Raw genomic sequence first — 21461 nt, forward strand, 5'->3', positions numbered from 1 at the left:
GATCAAAAGAAACAAACAATTGGGCGGACTGTCTGTTGGGCTGTGTCCGCTCCAGATAGAAGGCCAATGCTCTCTTGCAGTCCAAAGTGTGCAGCTGACATTCAGCAGGGCAGGAATGAGGACGGGGAAAGAATGTTGGCAAGACAATTGACTGGTTCAGATGGAACTCCGACACAACCTTTGGCAAGAACTTAGGGTGAGTGCGGAGGACTACTCTGTTATGATGAAATTTGGTGTAAGGGGCCTGGGCTACCAGGGCCTGAAGCTCACTGACTCTACGAGCTGAAGTAACTGCCACCAAGAAAATGACCTTCCAAGTCAAGTACTTCAGATGGCAGGAGTTCAGTGGCTCAAAAGGAGGTTTCATCAGCTGGGTGAGAACGACATTGAGATCCCATGACACTGTAGGAGGCTTGACAGGGGGCTTTGACAAAAGCAAACCTCTCATGAAGTGAACAACTAAAGGCTGTGCTGAGATCGGCTTACCTTCCACACGGTAATGGTATGCACTGATTGCACTAAGGTGAACCCTTACAGAGTTGGTCTTGAGACCAGACTCAGACAAGTGCAGAAGGTATTCAAGCAGGGTCTGTGTAGGACAAGAGTGAGGATCTAGGGCCTTACTGTCACACCAGACGGCAAACCTCCTCCATAGAAAGAAGTAACTCCTCTTAGTGGAATCTTTCCTGGAAGCAAGCAAGATGCGGGAGACACTCTCTGACAGACCCAAAGAGGCAAAGTCTACGCTCTCAACATCCAGGCCGTGAGGGCCAGAGACCGGAGGTTGGGATGCAGAAGCCCCCCTTCGTCCTGTGTGATGAGGGTCGGAAAACACTCCAATCTCCACGGTTCTTCGGAGGACAACTCCAGAAGAAGAGGGAACCAGATCTGACGCGGCCAAAAAGGAGCAATCAGAATCATGGTGCCTCAGTCTTGCTTGACTTTCAACAAAGTCTTCCCCACCAGAGGTATGGGAGGATAAGCATACAGCAGACCCTCCCCCCAGTCCAGGAGGAAGGCATCCGATGCCAGTCTGCCGTGGGCCTGAAGCCTGGAACAGAACTGAGGGACTTTGTGGTTGGCTCGAGATGCGAAGAGATCTACCACACCTGGAAGATCTGCCGCACTACACGGGAATTGAGCGACCACTCGTGAGGTTGCATAATCCTGCTCAACCTGTCGGCCAGACTGTTGTTTACGCCTGCCAGATATGTGGCTTGGAGCACCATGCCGTGACGGCAAGCCCAGAGCCACATGCTGACGGTTTCCTGACACAGGGGGCGAGATCCGGTGTCCCCCTGCTTGTTGATGTAATACATGGCAACCTGGTTGTCTGTCTGAATTTGGATAATTTGGTGGGACAGCCGATCTCTGAAAGCCTTCAGAGCGTTCCAGACCGCTCGTAACTCCAGGAGATTGATCTGCAGATCGCGTTCCTGAAGGGACCAGCTTCCTTGGGTGTGAAGCCCATCGACATGAGCTCCCCGCCCCAGGAGAGACGCATCCGTGGTCAGCACTTTTTGTGGCTGAGGAATTTGGAAAGGACGTCCCAGAGTCAAATTGGACCAAATCGTCCACCAATACAGGGATTTGAGAAAACTCGTGGACAGGTGGATCACGTCTTCTAGATCCCCAGCAGCCTGAAACCACTGGGAAGCTAGGGTCCATTGAGCAGATCTCATGTGAAGGCGGGCCATGGGAGTCACATGAACTGTGGAGGCCATGTGGCCCAGCAATCTCAACATCTGCCGAGCTGTGATCTGCTGGGACGCTCGCACCCGCGAGACGAGGGACAACAAGTTGTTGGCTCTCGTCTCTGGGAGATAGGCGCGAGCCGTCCGAGAGTCCAGCAGAGCTCCTATGAATTCGAGTTTCTACACTGGGAGAAGGTGGGACCTCGGATAATTTATCACAAACCCCAGTAGCTCCAGGAGGCGAATAGTCATCTGCATGGACTGTAGAGCTCCTGCCTCGGATGTGTTCTTCACCAGCCAATCGTCGAGATATGGGAACACGTGTACCCCCAGCCTGCGAAGTGCCGCTGCTACTACTGCCAAGCACTTCGTCAACACTCTGGGCGCAGAGGCGAGCCCAAAGGGTAGCACACAGTACTGGAAGTGACGTGTGCCCAGCTGAAATCGCAGATACTGTCTGTGAGCTGGCAGTATCGGGATGTGAGTGTAGGCGTCCTTCAAGTCCAGAGAGCATAGCCAATCGTTTTCCTGAATCATGGGAAGAAGGGTGCCCAGGGAAAGCATCCTGAACTTTTCCTTGACCAGATATTTGTTCAGGGCCCTTAGGTCTAGGATGGGACGCATCCCCCCTGTTTTCTTTTCCACAAGGGAGTACCTGGAATAGAATCCCAGCCCTTCTTGCCCGGATGGCACGGGCTCGACCGCATTGGCGCTGAGAAGGGCGGAGAGTTCCTCTCTGCAAGTACCTGCTTGTGCTGGAAGCTGTAAGACTGAGCTCCCGGTGGACAATTTGGAGGTTTGGAGGCCAAATTGAGGGTGTATCCTTACCGGACTATTTGAAGAACCCACTGATCGGAGGTTATGAGAGGCCACCTTTGGTGAAAAACTTTCAACCTCCCTCCGACTGGCAGGTCGCCCGGCACTGACACTTGGTTGTCGGCTATGCTCTGCTGGAGCCAGTCAAAAGCTCGTCCCTTGCTTTTGCTGGGGAGCCGAGGGGCCTTGCTGAGGCGCACGCTGCTGACGAGAGCGAGCGCGCTGGGGCTTAGCCTGGGCCGCAGGCTGTCGAGAAGGAGGACTGTACCTACGCTTACCAGAAGAGTAGGGAACAGTCTTCCTTCCCCAAAAAAATCGTCTACCTGTAGAGGTAGAAGCTGAAGGCTGCCGGCGGGAGAACTTGTCGAAAGCGGTATCCCGCTGGTGGAGCTGCTCTACCACCTGCTCAACTTTCTCTCCAAAAATGTTATCCGCACGGCAAGGCGAGTCCGCAATCTGCTGCTGGATCCTATTCTCCAGGTCGGAGGCACGCAGCCATGAGAGTCTGCGCATCACCACACCTTGAGCAGCGGCCCTGGACGCAACATCAAAGGTGTCATACACCCCTCTGGCCAGGAATTTTCTGCACGCCTTCAGCTGCCTGACCACCTCCTGAAATGGCTTGACTTGCTCAGGGGGGAGCTTGTCCACCAAGCCCGCCAACTGCCGCACATTGTTCCGCATGTGTATGCTCGGGTAGAGCTGGTAGGACTGAATTTTGGCCACGAGCATAGAAGAATGGTAGGCCTTCCTCCCAAAGGAGTCCAAGGTTCTAGAGTCCTTGCCCGGGGGCGCCGAAGCATGCTCCCTAGAACTCTTGGCCTTCTTTAGGGCCAAATCCACAACTCCAGAGTCGTGAGGCAACTGAGTGCGCATCAGCTCTGGGTCCCCATGGATCCGGTACTGGGACTCGATCTTCTTGGGAATGTGGGGATTAGTTAGAGGCTTGGTCCAGTTCGCCAGCAATGTCTTTTTGAGGACATGATGCATGGGTACTGTGGACGCTTCCTTAGGTGGAGAAGGATAGTCCAGGAGCTCAAACATTTCAGCCCTAGGCTCGTCCTCCACAACCACCGTGAAGGGGATGGCCGTAGACATCTCCCGGACAAAGGAAGCAAAAGACAGGCTCTCAGGAGGAGAAAGCTGCCTTTCAGGAGAGGGAGTGGGATCAGAAGGAAGACCCTCAGACTCCTCGTCAGAGAAATATCTGTCCTCTTCCTCTTCCCACGAGGCCTCACCCTCGGTGTCAGACACAAGTTCACGGACCTGTGTCTGCAGCCGTGCCCGGCTCGACTCCGTGGAACCACGGCCACGGTGGGAGCGTCGAGAGGTAGACTCCCTCGCCCGCACCGGCGAAGCTCCCTCCGCCGACGTAGTCGGGGAGCCTTCCTGGGAGGCTACCGCAGTCGGTACCGATGTCGGAGACCTCACCCCGGGCAATGGGCCAGCCGGCGCCGCGCTCGACGGTACCGGTGGCGCAAGCAACCCCGGTACCGGAGGGGTAGGGCGCAACAGCTCTCCCAGGATCTCTGGGAAAACGGCCCGGAGGCTCTCGTGCAGAGCGGCTGTGGAAAAAGACATGGAAGCCGATGCAGGAGTCGATGTCAGAACCTGTTCCGGGCGTGGAGGCTGTTCCGGGCTGTCCAAAGGGGAGCGCACCGACACCTCTTGAACAGAGGGCGAGCGGTCCTCTCTGTGACGATGCCTACTGGGTGCCGACTCCCTCGGCGACCCAGAGCTCTCGGTGCCGACACAGGAAGGGGACTGGTGACGATGCTTCTTCGACTTTTTGGGACGAAGCATGTAACCGGAGCTTCCCGGCACCGACGAGGACGACGTAGAATCCAGCCGTCTCTTCCTCGGGGCCGAGGCCGAAGGAGGTCGGTCTCGGGGGGGCTGTACCGCAGGATCCCTCAGGGTAGGGGGAGACCCACCCGAAGGTTCACCGCCACCAGCAGGGGAATGGACAGCCCTCACCTGCACTCCAGACGAAGCACCACCGTCCAACGACATCAGCAGACGAGGAGGTCTCGATACCGCCGACGCAGCCCTCCGATGTCGCCCCGATGCAGAGGGCCGATGCCTCGATGCACTCGATGCAATCGGGGGCGAAGATGAAGGTCCGGGCGCCGACGACGTCGAAGCAGTCGATACTCCCGCTGCCGATGAAGAGCCAGAGAACAAAACGTTTTTGTTTTTTTTAAGCGAAGTCGAAAAACGACGCGCAAGGTCAACTTTCGGGGCGCAAACGGCGAAACACGACCGTATCGAGCGCAGACAAAAGAAGACTGGCCGGCACGAGCCGGTTCGGGCAGGAAGACGGCCGTGCATGCGCGGTGCGCATCGGCGCGCGAGGACTAGCAAAGGACTTTGCTAGAAAGTGTTCCGATTGGAGGGGCTGCCGTGGACGTCACCCATCAGTGAGAACAAGCAGCCTGCTTGTCCTCAGAGAATAAATGTTAAGCTGTTTTCGGTTGCCAGTTATTCGAGACATCTTACTAATTGGTTTTGTGGTACAGCATTATTTTTGTGTACTGCTGCAGAATGTGGGCTCCTAGAACCACATCATTTTAGCTTCTGGCTTCACGCATCGCCAGCAGTAAGGTCTCTGCCCTCCTTTGCCCCTACTTCCATCTCGCTTCGTAAAGCATGGCGATGGTTGAGTAAATTCCTTAAATTGAACCCACAGGTATCCACACTTTTGCCCTTGCCCATGTGGCTTTCCCAGTGGGATCTTCTTCCCTGTCATTTATTCGGTGGAAAAGAGAGGGACTTCACTACCTCTCACTTGGTGGAAGAGGATGGTACACTTCAATGTTTTGCTGACCCAAGCTGACCATGGGCTTCCTCCCACTGATCAATTTGCATACATACAACTTAAGCATTATATTATAACTCTTCCATAGGTTTTCCTATCAGATGAGGTGTGGGAGACACTGGTGGAAACTCTTGGTTTGAATGCTCAACTATCAGTACCCCTCAAATATTACCATGGTTACTTACGGGAGAATTTGCCAGGTTTTTGACTATGAGAGTTTAGTAGCAAAATGGACGCAAAACCTGGTTCTCCCTAAGCAGGATGCCCAGCTGAAATCTTGTTTGTTGATTACAAACAGCACAGAACTTTTGGAATTGCAATTTAAGTTTATAATGCGTCTGTATATTTCTCCTCATAGAGAATTTCAAGACACATTGTGACCTGTGGATCATTGTCCTGTGTGCATGTACAGGAGCACATCTGGGCCATATGTTTTGGTCATGCCCGATTATACACCGATTTTGGGCCCAGTTATGTGCTCATGTGTCAACAATTTTGGCATGTTACTTGGACTCCTAGACCTCGTCTCTTATTTGAACTATTCTAGTTGGGAGAGTCTGCGCCTGCTGATGTGAAAGCCTTTCTAAAGCGTGCAGCCCTTGTGGGAAAAAAGGTTATTCTAAAGGTATGGTTTTCTTCAGTCCCACCGACTATTCAGTATTGGAGAGTGTCTATGATTACTCTAAGTGTGCTGGAGCTCAAAGACATTGGCGATTTGGCCTCTGCTCGAGGGGATTGATATCTTCAATTAAGGTCACCCTTTTGGGACAACTTGAATCCACTGGCCTGGTGTCGCATATTAAACGGCTAACACACCAGCAAGACTTTACAACTGAATAGTTATATGTTGGGGGGGGGGGGGTAGGGTGGGCAAGACAAATGGATAGGGATACTTCATTACTCCGAAATTTTATTTGTTGATTTTATATTGTATTATTACTTTTTACTTACTTCAATAAGCATGCTGCTGAAAAAAAACCACAGGGGAATAGTGTTACAATTAAGACTAAGTGTATGAGTTTTCAACCAGGTAGCTAAAAGTAGTTCCGAGGTTAATGAGAGATTTTTGTCATTACTTCAAGGTGTTTGAGTACTTATATTGAGTCCCTTGGGAGGTTTTTGACTATGAATACTACATTCATGTGGTTCCTCAGTTGTGGTCATTTGTGGCCCATAGTATTTGTAAAAGAGCCAGGTTTTTAATTCTCTATGGAAGGCCAGATAGTTTGGAAGTCTGTTTCATAATTCTGCTCCCTTGCCCGAGTCAAACTGGATGTTGTTTTGAGGTGGCAAATTTATTTATTGGATGGCAGGATGGCATCTGAATAGGACGTGTGTGAAACAGCTCCTCACTCAACTCCCTCTCGCTGTTTTCTTTCCCTTAAAAAAAACTACATTTCCATGCCCAAGAGAAGGGGCAAACAGAGGGCTTACCCTGCTCCCTCTGCGAGACAGGAATTGGGACCGATGGACCGTTTCACTGTTCCCCGTGTAAGAATTGACTGGGCAACAACCCCCACTGCAGGAAGGATCGATGAGAGGAGAACCGACCTCCCTGCCTGAGGGAGAGGTCACGCTGAGCCCAGAGGAACGGAGTCCTCCTTCAATGCCGGCAATGCTGACAGACCAAAGCCCTGGATTGACTAGACCCGATGAGGAGATGTCTGATCTTGGAACAGGGGCAGACTCTGCTAGCAGAACGCCGAGTGCAGCAGTGCTGGTGGCTACTGCTGAGAATACCGAAGGAGTAGGAGCTGAATCACAGGACAGCAAAACTGGCTCCGAGAGAGGAGCTCAGGAAGAGGTAACATTGAAACTATTTCCTAAAAAAACGGAGAAAATAACCCTAGAAAAAATTTGGGATGCTTTGGAAAGTTTAGAAGATTCTCTAACCCAGAAATTATCTCCGATAGCTAAAGTTACTCAAACAAACCAAGCTAAAGTAGCAAACTTGGAAAAACAGTTGGAACATACTAAAACCTTTGAACAAACGATTATACTTGAAACAAATCAAATTAAAGAGAGTCAAATAACTTTGTAAATTTTCTAAAGTTTCTATTTTCCTATGTAAGTATACATTTTCTTTTATTAAAAGATGAAAACATTGAGATTTATGAACTTTCCTAAAGTTCCAGCAGTGGCTCCTTTAATAACATTTAAAAGATATCTTTCTGAAGTATTAAAAATTAATGAACAATTGTTTACACCTGTAGCAAGGATTTATTATTTGGCTCCCTAGGTTAAGAAACCAAGTGAGCATTTAATACCATCTATGGAGACCCCATTTGAGGAGCTAAATTTGAATTTATCACAAACAATTGAAGATGAACTATGTGGAGTACAACCTGCTACATTAATTATAGACTTTGTTCTACAGCCGGATCGGGATTGGATCTTGAAAACTTTCTTTAAACATAGACATGAAGTTTTTTTGAATTGCAAAGTCAAAGTATTTCCTGATATTGCTAGACAAACTCAGAAAAGACGTCAGTCTTTTTTGAAACTTCGTGATCGTGTACTGTCACAGGGGGGGATTTTCTGGCTTAATTTTCCTTGCAAGTGTGTTGTTAAATTTCAATCAATTAAATATGTTTTTTTTTTTTTTTAGAGTGATCAATTAGCAAAATTCCTGGACTCCAGACAAGAACCAGCCATAAACTCTCTGGTGGTTCCTCCATTAGTATGTACTCCGTGATAGGATAAGCGGGAATATGTTCTATTCATTTTTTCCTATGTTAACCAATTTTTGAATAGTGCCTTGCCTATATTGTGGACTTTAGCAGTAATTATCATTTAATAGATTTTGTTTATAAAATATTTTCTTGTATGGTATGGTAATACTCCTTTTCTGTACGTGTTTCTTGTAAAATTCATTAAAATTATAAATAAATAATTTTTTTTTAATTATTTATTGGAGGTAGAAGTCTAATGCCAGTTAAGGATCTGAGCATTCTTTTAGGTTGATAAACTTGTACGAACTTTTGTAAGTAATTTGAGGCTATTCAGTACATATGGAGTAATACTTCTGTATTACTCCACAGTGAGACCATACCTTGAGTGTTATATGCAATTCGGGTCATCACATCTTGAAAAACGTATAGCAAAAAGAGAAAAGGTAACCAAAATGGTAAAAGCATCCTGAGGAGGTCTGAACAGCTTAGGGCTCTTCAGTCTGGAGAAGAGACAGCTAAAGGGAGATAAAACAGAGGTCTATAAAATCATGAGTGCTATAGAACACTTAAACGTAAGTTTGTATTTCTTGGAAAAAAAATCAAGACTAGGATATACTTAACTTACTAAATAGCACATATAAAATTAATCAAAGTAGCTTTCTAGTCAATGCAAACTTAAGCTCTGGAATTCTCTGCCGTGGGTTGTGGTAAAAGCTTTAATGTAGCTGAGCTTAAAACAGGTTTGGACAAATTCCTGGGAAAAAGTCCATAAAACTGTTATTAACCAGGCAGAAGTGGGGAAAGCCACTAATTTATGCCTAAGCACATAAGCAGCGAGTAACCTATCTATTCTTTGGGATCCTGCCAGGTAGCTGTGACAAGGATTAGCCACTACTAGAAACAGGATACTGGGCTTGATAGACCTTTGGTCCTGCCCAGTATGGCAGATATGGATTTATGTTTTGTGTCTTGTAATCTGTCAAGAAAGGGTATGATACATACCTGTAGCAGTTGTTCTCCGAGGACAGCAGGCTGATTGTTCTCACGACTGGGTTGACGTCCGCGGCAGCCCCCACCAACCGGAAAAAGCTTCGCGGGACGGTCGGCACGCAGGGCACGCCCACCGCGCATGCGCGGCCGTCTTCCCGCCCGTGCGCGACCGCTCCCGCCAGTTGAATGACAAGCAATAAAGTATGAAACACAACTCCAAAGGGGAGGAGGGAGGGAAGGTGAGAACAATCAGCCTGCTGTCCTCGGAGAACAACTGCTACAGGTATGTATCATACCCTTTCTCCGAGGACAAGCAGGCTGCTTGTTCTCACGACTGGGGTATCCCTAGCTCTCAGGCTCACTCAAAACAATAACCCAGGTCAATTGAACCTCGCAACGGCGAGGGTACAACAGAAATTGACCTACGAAGAACAACTAACTGAGAGTGCAGCCTGACCAGAATAAATTCGGGTCCTGGAGGGTGGAGTTGGATTTACACCCCAAACAGATTCTGCAGCACCGACTGCCCGAACCGACTGTCGCGTCGGGTATCCTGCTGGAGGCAGTAATGAGATGTGAATGTGTGGACAGATGACCACGTCGCAGCCTTGCAGATCTCTTCAATAGTGGCTGACTTCAAGTGGGCCACCGACGCTGCCATGGCTCTGACACTATGAGCCGTGACATGACCCTCAAGAGTCAGCCCAGCCTGGGCGTAAGTGAAGGAAATGCAATCTGCTAGCCAATTAGAGATGGTGCGTTTCCCGACAGCGACCCCTAGCCTGTTAGGGTCGAAAGAAATAAACAATTGGGCGGACTGTCTGTGGGGCTGTGTCCGCTCCAAGTAGAAGGCCAATGCTCTCTTGCAGTCCAATGTGTGCAACTGACGTTCAGCAGGGCGGGTATGCGGCCTGGGGAAGAATGTTGGCAAGACAATTGACTGGTTAAGATGGAACTCCGACACCACCTTCGGCAGGAACTTTGGGTGAGTGCGGAGCACTACTCTGTTGTGATGAAATTTGGTATATGGAGCATGAGCTACTAGGGCTTGAAGCTCACTGACCCTACGAGCTGAAGTAACTGCCACCAGGAAAATGACCTTCCAGGTCAAGTACTTCAGATGGCATGTATTCAGTGGCTCAAAAGGAGGTTTCATCAGCTGGGTGAGGACGACGTTGAGATCCCATGACACAGTAGGAGGCTTGATAGGGGGCTTTGACAAAAGCAAGCCTCTCATGAATCGAACGACTAAAGGCTCTCCAGAGATGGCTTTACCTTCCACACGATAATGGTAAGCACTAATCGCACTAAGGTGATTCCTTACTGAGTTGGTCTTGAGGCCAGACTCTGATAAGTGCAGAAGGTATTCAAGCAGGTTCTGTGCAGGGCAAGAACGAGGTTCTAGGGCCATGCTCTCACACCACACGACAAACCTCCTCCACTTGAAAAAGTAACTCTTTTTAGTGGAATCCTTCCTAGAGGCAAGCAAGACCCGGGAGACACCCTCAGACAGACCCAACGCAGTGAAGTCTACGCCCTCAACATCCAGGCCGTGAGAGCCAGAGACTGAAGGTTGGGGTGCAGCAACGCTCCGTCGTTCTGCGAAATGAGAGTCGGAAAACACTCCAATCTCCACGGTTCTTCGGAGGACAACTCCAGAAGAAGAGGGAACCAGATCTGACGGGGCCAAAAGGGCGCTATCAGAATCATGGTGCCGCGGTCTTGCTTGAGCTTCAGTAAGGTCTTCCCCACCAAAGGTATGGGAGGATAAGCATACAGGAGGCCGGTCCCCCAATGGAGGAGAAAGGCATCCGACGCTAGCCTGCCGTGTGCCTGAAGTCTGGAACAGAACAGAGGCAGCTTGTGGTTGGTCTGAGAGGCGAAAAGGTCCACCGAGGGGGTGCCCCACGCTCGGAAGATCTTGCGTACCACTCTGGCATGGAGCGACCACTCGTGCGGTTGCATGACTCTGCTCAGTCTGTCGGCCAGACTGTTGTTTACGCCTGCCAGGTATGTGGCTTGGAGGAGCATGCCGAACCGACACGCCCAACGCCACATCCCGACGGCCTCCTGGCACAGGGGGCGAGATCCGGTGCCCCCCTGCTTGTTGACGTAATACATTGCAACCTGATTGTCTGTCCGAATTTGGATAATTTGACAGGACAGCCGATCTCTGAAAGCCTTCAGTGCGTTCCAGATCGCTCGGAGCTCCAGGAGGTTGATCTGCAGATCCTTTTCCTGGAGGGACCACAGACCCTGAGTGTGGAGCCCATCGACATGGGCTCCCCACCCCAGGCGAGATGCATCCGTCGTCAGCACTTTCGTGGGCTGCGGAACTTGGAATGGACGTCCCAGGGTCAAATTGGTCCGGATGGTCCACCAGAGCAGTGAAGTGCGACAACTGGTGGAGAGGCGGATGACATCTTCTAGATTCCCGGTGGCTTGGAACCACTGGGAAGCTAGGGTCCATTGAGCAGATCTCATGTGAAGACGGGCCATGGGAGTCACATGAACTGTGGAGGCCATATGACCCAGAAGTCTCAACATCTGCCGAGCTGTGATCTGCTGAGACGCTCTGGTCTGCGAAGCCAGGGCCAAGAGATTGGTGGCCCTCGCTTCGGGAAGGTAGGCCTGAGCCGTCTGGGAATTCAGCAGCGCTCCTATGAATTCCAGAGACTGAGTTGGCTGGAGATGGGACTTTGGGTAATTTATCACAAACCCCAGCAGCTCCAGAAGTTGAATAGTGCACTGCATGGACCGGAGGGCTCCTGCCTCCGAGGTGTTCTTGACCAGCCAATCGTCGAGATATGGGAACACGTGCACTCCCAGCTTGCGTAGGTAGGCCGCTACCACCACGAGGCACTTTGTAAACACTCGTGGGGCAGAGGCGAGCCCAAAGGGCAGCACACAATACTGAAAGTGCCGTGCGCCCAGGCGGAATCTGAGATACTGTCTGTGAGCTGGCAGTATCGGGATGTGAGTGTATGCGTCCTTTAAATCCAGGGAACATAGCCAATCGTTTTTCTGAATCATTGGCAGAAGGGTGCCCAAGGAAAGCATCCTGAACTTTTCTTTGACCAGGAATTTGTTCAGGCCTCTCAGGTCTAGGATGGGACGCATCCCCCCTGTTTTCTTTTCCACAAGGAAGTACCTGGAATAGAATCCCTGCCCTTCCTGCCCGGGTGGTACGGGCTCGACCGCATTGGCGCTGAGAAGGGCGGAGAGTTCCTCTGCAAGTACCTGCTTGTGATGGGAGCTGAAAGACTGAGCTCCTGGAGGACAATTTGGAGGCAGGGAGGCCAAATTCAGGGCGTATCCGCACCGCACTATTTGGAGAACCCACTGGTCGGAGGTTATGAGAGGCCACCTTTGGTGAAAAAATTTTAACCTCCCTCCGACCGGCAGATCGTCCGGTACGGACACTTGTAGGGCGGCTATGTTCCCGTGGATCCAGTCAAAAGCCCGTCCCCGGCTTTTGCTGTGGAGGCGCAGGGGGCTGCTTAGGCGCACGCTGTTGACGAGAACGAGCGCGCTGGGGCTGTCCCTGTGCCTGACGAGGCCTTCGGGCCGGCTGGTTGTACCTACGCTTTGCAAAAGAATAGGGTGCAGCCTGCCGTGCCCGGGAAAAACGCCCACCCGTGGGGGCGGGTGCTGAAGGCGCCCGGTGGGAGAGCTTGTCGAGAGCGGTTTCCCGCTGATGCAGTTGGTCCACCATCTGCTCGACCTTCTCACCGAAAATGTTATCCCCCCGGCAAGGGACGTCGGCCAGTCTCTGCTGGGTGCGGTTGTCCAGGTCAGAGGCACGCAGCCATGAGAGCCTGCGCATCACTATACCTTGGGCCGCAGCACGAGATGCCACGTCACAGGTGTCAAAAATCCCCCTGGACAGGAACTTTCTGCACGCCTTCAGCTGCCTGACCACCTCCTGATAAGGCCTGGACTGCTCCGGCGGGAGCTTATCGACCAGGTCCGCCAGCTGTTGCACATTGGTCCGCATGTGGATGCTCATATAGAGCAGGTACGATTGGATGCGGGTCACGAGCATGGAGGACTGGTAGGCCTTCCTCCCAAATGAGTCCAGAGTGCGAGACTCCCGCCCCGGGGGCGCCGAGGCGGTATCCCTCGAACTCCGTGCCCTCTTGAGAGCAGAATCCACGACCGCTGAGTCATGGGGCAACTGGGGCCGCATGAGCTCTGGGTCAGAGTGGATCCTGTACTGGGACTCTGCTTTCTTGGGAATGGTGGGATTAGTTAATGGTCGCACCCAGTTCCGGAGCAGCGTCTCCTTCAGGACATTGTGCAGCGGTACCGTGGAGGACTCTCTAGGTGGTGATGGATAGTCGAGGACCTCGAGCATCTCGGCCCTCGGCTCTTCCACAGAGACCACGGGAAAGGGAATGCTTATAGACATATCCCGCACAAAGGAGGCAAAGGAGAGACTCTCAGGAGGTGAGAGCTTCCTCTCCGGTGACGGCGTGGGGTCCGAGGGAAGGCCCGTAGACTCCTCTGAGGAGAAATATCTCGGGTCCTCCTCTTCCCCCCACGAGTCCTCATCCTCGGTATCGGACATTAGCTCATGTAGCTGAGTCCGGTACCGGGCCCGGCTCGACGTCGAGGCACCGAGGCCTCGGTGTCGTCGAGCGGTGGACTCCCGCGCCGGCGGGGACGGAGCTCCCTCCATCGACGTCGACGGGGACTCCACCTGCGTGGCTGTCGAGACCGGCACCGCAAGCGGCGGCGGTGTCGACTGCCCCGGCGCCGGGCTAGAGCTCGCCGGCGCCACAGTCATCGGCGCCGAGGGCGCAAGCACCCCCGGCGCCGGCACAGCCTGGCGCATCAGCCCTTCCAGGAGCCCCGGAAGGATGGCTCTGAGGCACTCGTCCAGGCCCGCTGCCGAGAAAGGCGGTGGGGCCGGCAAGGGTGTCGGTGCCAGAAGCTGCTGGGGGCCAGGAGACGGCACCGAGGTGCCGGAACCCCGACGCGTCGGTACCTCCACCACCGACGGAGATCTCTCCTCTCTGTGATGACGCTTCGGCGTCGACACCTCCTCAGGCACCGAGGGCTCCCGGTGACGGCGCTTCTTGTCCTTCTTCCGGTGCACGTCACCGGTGCCGGAGGGCATGGAGGAGGAGGAGGTCGATCCCCCTCGGTCTCGAGGTACCGGGTCCGACAGGGTTCGGTCCCGTGGCTCACGAGTTGAGGGAGTGACCGGGGCCGACTGCCCACGCGGTCTCTCTACCCCACTCTCGCCGGCGGACCGGCGGGCCGACGGGACCTGTTCTCCTGGGGTCGCTGCCATCGGTGCCGATGTCTCGGGCATCGATACCGGTACCGAAGAACCGGCCTTCGATACCGATGCCGTCGAGGTCGACGTCGAGGGGCCGGCGCAAGTTCCAAAAAGACGGTCCCGCAGAACTTGCCTCGCAACCTGAGTCCGTTTCCGGAGACCGAGACACAAAGCACACGACTTGAGATTGTGCTCCGGCCCGAGGCACTGGAGGCACCAAGCGTGGGTGTCGGTCTGCGAGATCGGCCGGCCGCAGCGACCACACTTTTTAAATCCACTCGGGACCTTCGAGGACATCGACGGAAAAATCGCGTCGGCGAAGTCAAAGTCGGCAATGGTGGCTAAAATCACACCACGAAAATTGAAACCGACCGAGCGGCCACTAGGCCGCAACGAGGCGTCCCCGCTAGAAAGCGAGGGAAAAAGGAGGAGCGCGTGCTCCACACGCGCAAAATTCTTTTTTTTTTTTTTTTTTTTTTTTTTGGATAACAACGAAACTGAAAGAAGAAGAGGCCAAAAGGGCCAAGAGCGACGACCCGCGTAAACGCGGTCGAAAATTCCGGCGGCTGAAACGAGAGAGTTGCAAAAACACGACTCTCTCAGTCGCGGGAAAAAAGTAACTGGCGGGAGCGGTCGCGCACGGGCGGGAAGACGGCCGCGCATGCGCGGTGGGCGTGCCCTGCGTGCCGACCGTCCCGCGAAGCTTTTTCCGGTTGGTGGGGGCTGCCGCGGACGTCAACCCAGTCGTGAGAACAAGCAGCCTGCTTGTCCTCGGAGAATAGGTTGTATTGTATAAAATCAAAATATAATAAATTGACTATTCACAAATTAAATAAAAACCAAACACACTGGTTAATTTAAACAAACAAACAAAAAAAAAAAAAAACCATAGCTAGCATCTCTCCTGTGTAACTGTTTGTTTCAAAAGAATCCAGTGATTTAATAAGAGTGTTTCGCAGCACTTTCACAAGATGAGTACAAATAATTTGCCATTATATAAGGTTACCAACCTCTAAATAGCACTGAAATAAGTCTGTGCTCCACACTCTAAGCCCCTCTGGACAAAACCATTACACAAATACAAGATTATGTGTATTATTGCAGAACTGCTGTGAGATACACCTTATTTCACAATGACACTTTGTGCTTTAATAAACACTAGCTGCACTATAAAGCCCCTGTGCCCTTCCACACCACGTTCTTTTATTTCACCGTGCAAATTTATAGATACATTTGATGTACAATCTAACACAGCTTTCTATCTCCCAAGTGTGTAGAAATTGCTCAAATGCTGCTTGTCAAATAACCTTAACTAATCCCAGGCTAAAGAGTCAAGGGCTTTTCACACACACTGGGGGGGGGGGGGGGGGGGGGGGGGGGGCGGGGGGAGAAAAACATGTTATTGGAGAATGTAATGGTGTTTTGTTTTCATATGAGATTTGCCACCGACATCAAATGAGAAAAACACATTGTAGTACATTATATGTTGGCACAAATACACACCTAAGTGACTGATCCAACGACATACCCGTGAAATCAAAAAACTTAAGGTACTCTTCGGCCACTAGCCTGCTGAACTCGTTGCTAGAAAAAAAAAAAAATCACACAAATATTTTAGAAAGGTGAGAGAAATGGTTAACAGATTATTTCACAAACTTCCTGATGTTCTAAGCAGCTGTTAAGAGAGAAAGGCTGTGATGCAACACCTACTTTTTGCCCAAATGCTTGGCCACGTCTGAGCGCCTGAACCCATCCAGCAGGTAGAGGCGTCGGGCCAGTCTCCTAGCTGCTTCTGTGTTGCTATCAGTGCCATTGCTGAGGTTTTCAGTGCTTCCTTTTTCAAGCAGCTCTGTGTTCCCCATCTTGGAGCTAGGCTCCAAGTGTGTGCTCTTCAGTCCAGCACTTCTGTCACAGAAAACAGACAAAGCATGGGTTATATGGACATGGAGGGGAGAAAAAGAGAAAAGATCTGTTCAACTGCCTGAATAATCAAGCTATGAAGTTGTGAGGATAGAAAAAGTAAAGGAAAAAAATCTTTCAAACCAGTGAGGAATACAGCACCATGCTGGATACTGTGATCAAATGAAAAACACCATCCTGATTATATATGAAAGCTTATTTTTAAAGACACAGATAAAATCATTAAGAAAGCCTGTACATGCAAAATCTACACACAAGCAACCAATATGCAACTGTACAAAAGAAGAAAATTAAAAATGAAACACGTGAGAAAAGAATGGAGAATAGCTCATTGAATTCTTTCCAACCCATGTGCATATGTATGTGTATATCAATTTTAGGTCTTCTGCATGTGTGGTTTGAGGTTTGTGTGCATTTCTGAATTTTGATGCAATTCCTTAATTACTAAAAAGCACACAGACAAACGGTCTGCAAAACCCAGAACAAAAAAAAAGAACAGCAGAGTCAGACCTACAAAGAAAAATAAAATAATATTTATTCAATGCACATATATAAAAACAGCAAACAATTTTCCTCTAACCGCCCAACATGGCCATGTTTCACCCTCACAAGGGGAACAGCGAGAGAGGCTTAGCATAAAACCAGGAGTCATCCAATGTTTTCCCTGCCTTGTTAGTGCCATGCTGAAAGAATAAAACTCATTCTTAGTGAGTTCTCTTTTCCAAACAGAAGCAGCCTGACATACAAGCTGCCCTCAAATATGGTAGTGAAGCCCCCACCCAGCGCATCCCAGGATGCATTGGGCTGGGTCCCACCATTTTGAAGCAGCACTTGCTACAAGGTACGAGGGGGGGGGAGGAGTCTGGGGGAGGCACTAGACCAAGGTACAAAACGACAGGGGTGAAAGTGGAGAACATTCCAAATGATCAAGGCAAACAAGGAGCGTCCAAACAGTTTATTCACAAAAGTAAACTGACACAGGCCGTGTTTCATCAATAAGCCTTCTTCAGGGAGACTAAAAACATGAAAACCAAAATTAAACCCAAAATGGTTGTCAAAAACACACACAGCACAACAACGAAAATAATTAAATAATGATACAAGTAAAAATACTGTTATTACAGATACAAAATCATCAATATAATCATCACTATAGGCAATCTGTTCAAAGATTCAAGGTAATGGAAGAATAATCCTGTGATTTGTATAATGGCCTGGTTCAATTCCTACTACAGATATTGGTAACTCTTGGTAAGCTGTTCAATCATGCAATTCACCAGGTTCAAAACTAGAAGCTGTAAATAAAGTGAAACTGATTTGATCGTAACTACAGAAAAGTGGTATATCTAAGTTGTATTCCTGATAGTAGGAGTGCTTCTGATGTATAAGTGTTTCTTTCTGTGCAGAAGTATCCTGAGAAGGAGTTTACCTCGAGTCTGAGGAAATGCTATGAAATCAGAGTCTTGTGAAACTGAAGCAGACAGTGACCATGAACTTTTCTTTCTTTTTTTTTTTTTTTTTTTTGTTGAAATGTGGTGACAGATTGGTGAACCAACTATGGATCCAATTGCTACCTTACAGGCAATGAAAATGTTATGTTGTTGTAGTTGATTACTAAATTAAGTAAGCACGTGAAGCAGACATTAGAAAATGCAATTTAGATTATATAAATAGTTTTCAAAGGTGTCTCAAAGATGTGGTGGGACTGCAGATTTACAGCATGATGTGAAAAACTAAACGGCCCACTTAAAAAAATGATTGATCTTTAGAAGCTGGAGAGTAAGGTTGGGAAGAAAAACCTCCCTTACAAAGTTGTGGGATTAGCATTATGCATTTATCACACATATGCTGATGGTGTCAGCACTGGTTTCGCTCTGAATCGAAGTCGCCTTCCTCCTGATGTCCTGCACGCTCTTGCAAGAGTCATGCATTTCGATATCAGCAACTACAGTGCTATGAATGCTTTATGAACACCAATGAGAACATGATCCAGAAGTCTAGCTGCAGCACATGGAAAAGAGAAAAAATTGCCAGAAATAGAATGTGCAGTGGTATTAGCGACAATGCACAGACCATACCGTATAGTAATAATGGTGACAGCATCAACAGGTTTTGCATCGAAGCCTCCCAGTACCTACTGTCATCTGTATACATCCCTGAGTCGTGCAAGTCAACATCAGCATCAGGACAGATCCGAACTTGCTCTGGATGGCATTGGGAGCTAGGCAACAAGGTCTCTCAAGGGGCACAGAACAGATTTGTGCATTTGGACATCGGCTTCAGCAAGCATTGTCTGGCTAAGCTTCGGCATCACCATAATATAGGAAGTAGCAAATGACACAGAGGGACGGGTACCCGCAGTAACCACAGGGATGGGGACGGGATAGAGCTTGCAGGGACAGATCCCACGGGGATGGGGTGGGGATGGGGACAAAGCCCATGGGGACAAACTTTGTCCCTGTGTCATTTTCTACTTTGAAGCCTGTTAATGAACTGAACTGTTATTTATGTTTGAGTGAAGCAGACGATATTTGGATTTTTTGGAAAAACAAGCAAACATGCTGGCCACAGCTAGCAAAATTTACATGTGGGATCCTGTACATCCTGCTACCAGCACAACTTCTAAGAAGACATCTTCTACTGCAGGAAGGACTGTGGAAGGCAGGAGAGCTAGACTGAATCCTGAGACTGTTGATGACTTCTTATTCATCCACAGATTAAAAAATCATAACAGTGCTCCATAGAGCATATTTCTCTCCTCTAGGGCATACAGAACGGGTTGTATTTTGTACTCCTGGACATTTTAACAGGATGGATTAGGATTCCTAGGGGTAGTAGAAATCAGATATTGTTGGGGTTGGGCGGGTAGAGGGTGGTAGTGAGGAGGGTTATTATAGCTGCTTGCTGTTATTATTGCTTTCTACTTGTAATTTATACACAATAGTTGTACAGCATATTGTTCCTTTTTATACTTTAATAAAAAGATTTAAATATAAAATCATAATTGTTCGAGGCTTCTGCAGATTAGGTCAGAGCCCATGGGGACAGGGTGGGGACAAAACCTGCGGGGATGGAGACAGAACCTGCGGGGATGGGGCAGGAATGGGGACAACTTTGTCCCCGTGTCATTCTCTAATAGGAAGGTCCTCGGCATCGAGGAGGAATCCTTTTAGAAGCCGGTAGCGCCTTGTACAGATCTCTGCACTTCCTGAAACAGAGTGGAGTATATCGGCGGCGGCAGGATTAGCACTGGCATTGAAGTTGATTTGTGCATAGATTGTCTGGATCCTGATCTCCTAGCACTCAACATGAAAGAGAGCAGTCAACAGACGTCGTTGAACGCAATGCCGAACAGCTGATGAGCTAGGCTGTTAAGCTGTAGATAAAGTGGAACTATAAGAACACTTCTTCATAGCAGCAGCTGAGGTATATGCTGTTTCAAGTGACATAGTGCTGCTTAGATATTTTTTAATGATAAATAAATGTATAAGAATTAACTGAAGAGACTAACTGAAAATAAAAGTAAAAGAAAGACTAATAAAATAATAATTCTTGAAGGGACTGAAAGGCAACACGGGTCCTGTCCCAACCGTGGAAAACATAAACCTGAGGTGGGAGGACTGAGTGTGCGATATATTTAGTGGATGTCAGTGGCAGGAAGGCAGAGACACGTGCAGAGAGCTCTATTTGAGTTTTCTGTGCTGTGGAAGGGTCGGGTCAGAGACCTAGCCATGACATTTCAGATGTGTGGCTAGATGATCACTGTCCATGGAAAACATGCTGCCTGAAAACCCAGGAAGTTTAGAGAACAGCCAGAGGGAGAGAAGGGTAGGGAGAGAGAGTCCTGGTATATAGTATATGGGTAGGTGGATAAGGGTGTGTATTTAGTGAAGTTACTTACCTGTAGCAGGTATGCTTTGAGGACAACAGGCCAATTATTCTCACATGTGGGCGACGTCATCCATACAGCCCGATGCAGAAATGCTGCCCAGCGTAATTGTTTCTTTAAGAACTCAAGTCAGCATTCCCACTTCGCATAAGCAGATGCCTTCCTGTAAACTCGCAAGCAGGGGATCTTAGTAAAACAACATAGCTAAAAGGAGACAACTCAAAGGGGAGGTGGAAGAGTATGTGAAAATAATTGGCCTGCTGTCCTCAGAGAATACCTGCTATAGGTAAGTAACTTCACTTTCTCAGAGGACAAGCAGGCCAGGGTATTCTCACAAGTGGGATCCCTAGCTACCAGGCTCACCAAAAACAACATTAGGACAACTGGAACTCGCAAAGGCGAGTCCATAGAAGTCAATTAACCAGAAAACATATATACACTATTGTGGAGGTGTAGCCTGGAACAGAATAAAACAGGCCTAGGAGGGTGGAGTTGTATTCTAGACCCCAAACAAATTCTGCAGGACTGTTTGCCCAAGCCAGCATCAGGAGCAGTAAAGTGTTGACTCTTATCTACCAAGCTCTGTACTCGAAGATGCCAAGGTATGTTAAGACTGTTATTACTTTGTCCTTTGCTGGTAGAGTGTTAAGATCTGACTTTACTAAACAATTAGCTTTGGATTTTGTTACCACCATGCATTATGCTGTGACAAGAGTTTCAGCATTTTCAAATGTGGGACCACTTATGTGGAATGCGTTAGCTGACAACTTACATGTGATCTCTGTGTGATGGTGTTGTCTAATTCATTTAATATGTGGAGGAAAAGCCTCTGTAAGTCCTCAGTCACCATTTCAATTTTTGTGACTCCAGGGGATCCAATTCTTCATTGGCTGAAAAACTTCCACGTTTTTTACTTTAATTTTAACTTTTGATTTGTAATTTTTAATCTTATTTATTGTGTGTGTCATTAATGTTGTTATAGTTTTAGCAATTTTTAGCCTATAGCACTTATCTTTCTTGTCCATCCAACAGGGTCCACTTTTGCAGTGTCGGCTTTGTCAAGGAAAACCTTGTGCTTATGCTTTATGTCTGAAATGGACAAAACACCACGTTAGGCAGGCTGCCTTCCTGTCCAAATTCTTCTCCCTACTACTTTCTTCAAAAAAGATTTGATGCCTGGGTCTCAACATTTTATCAAGAACTGGGAACTGGTGTTCACTTGTGTTTACAGCACTTTACAGTACCTCGCGTATAAAAATTGGAAGTATAAACTGTGTCTTGATACCGCCTTCAAAATCTTATGTACAGAACACAACGTTGTCTTAACGGTTTAATGTCGGGCTCTTTCACAATTATCTCCAAGTAGAATTTAACC

At 49.1% G+C, this 21461-nt stretch overlaps 1 protein-coding gene across 1 annotated transcript in view; it reads right to left on the reverse strand.

Annotated features, from left to right (window-relative positions):
- Window positions 1-21461, reverse strand: part of PSD3 (pleckstrin and Sec7 domain containing 3) — a 599926-nt gene that overhangs the window by 458021 nt on the left and 120444 nt on the right. The window contains exons 5-6 of the mRNA XM_030192121.1: window positions 15988-16182; window positions 15781-15861 (exon numbers count right to left, since the gene is read on the reverse strand). Of these exons, the coding sequence (XP_030047981.1) occupies window positions 15781-15861; window positions 15988-16182 (276 nt within the window). The remainder of the gene's footprint in view (window positions 1-15780; window positions 15862-15987; window positions 16183-21461) is intronic.

The sequence above is a fragment of the Microcaecilia unicolor genome, chromosome 2 (assembly GCF_901765095.1).
Source record: "Microcaecilia unicolor chromosome 2, aMicUni1.1, whole genome shotgun sequence".
Taxonomy (NCBI): Eukaryota; Metazoa; Chordata; class Amphibia; order Gymnophiona; family Siphonopidae; genus Microcaecilia; species Microcaecilia unicolor.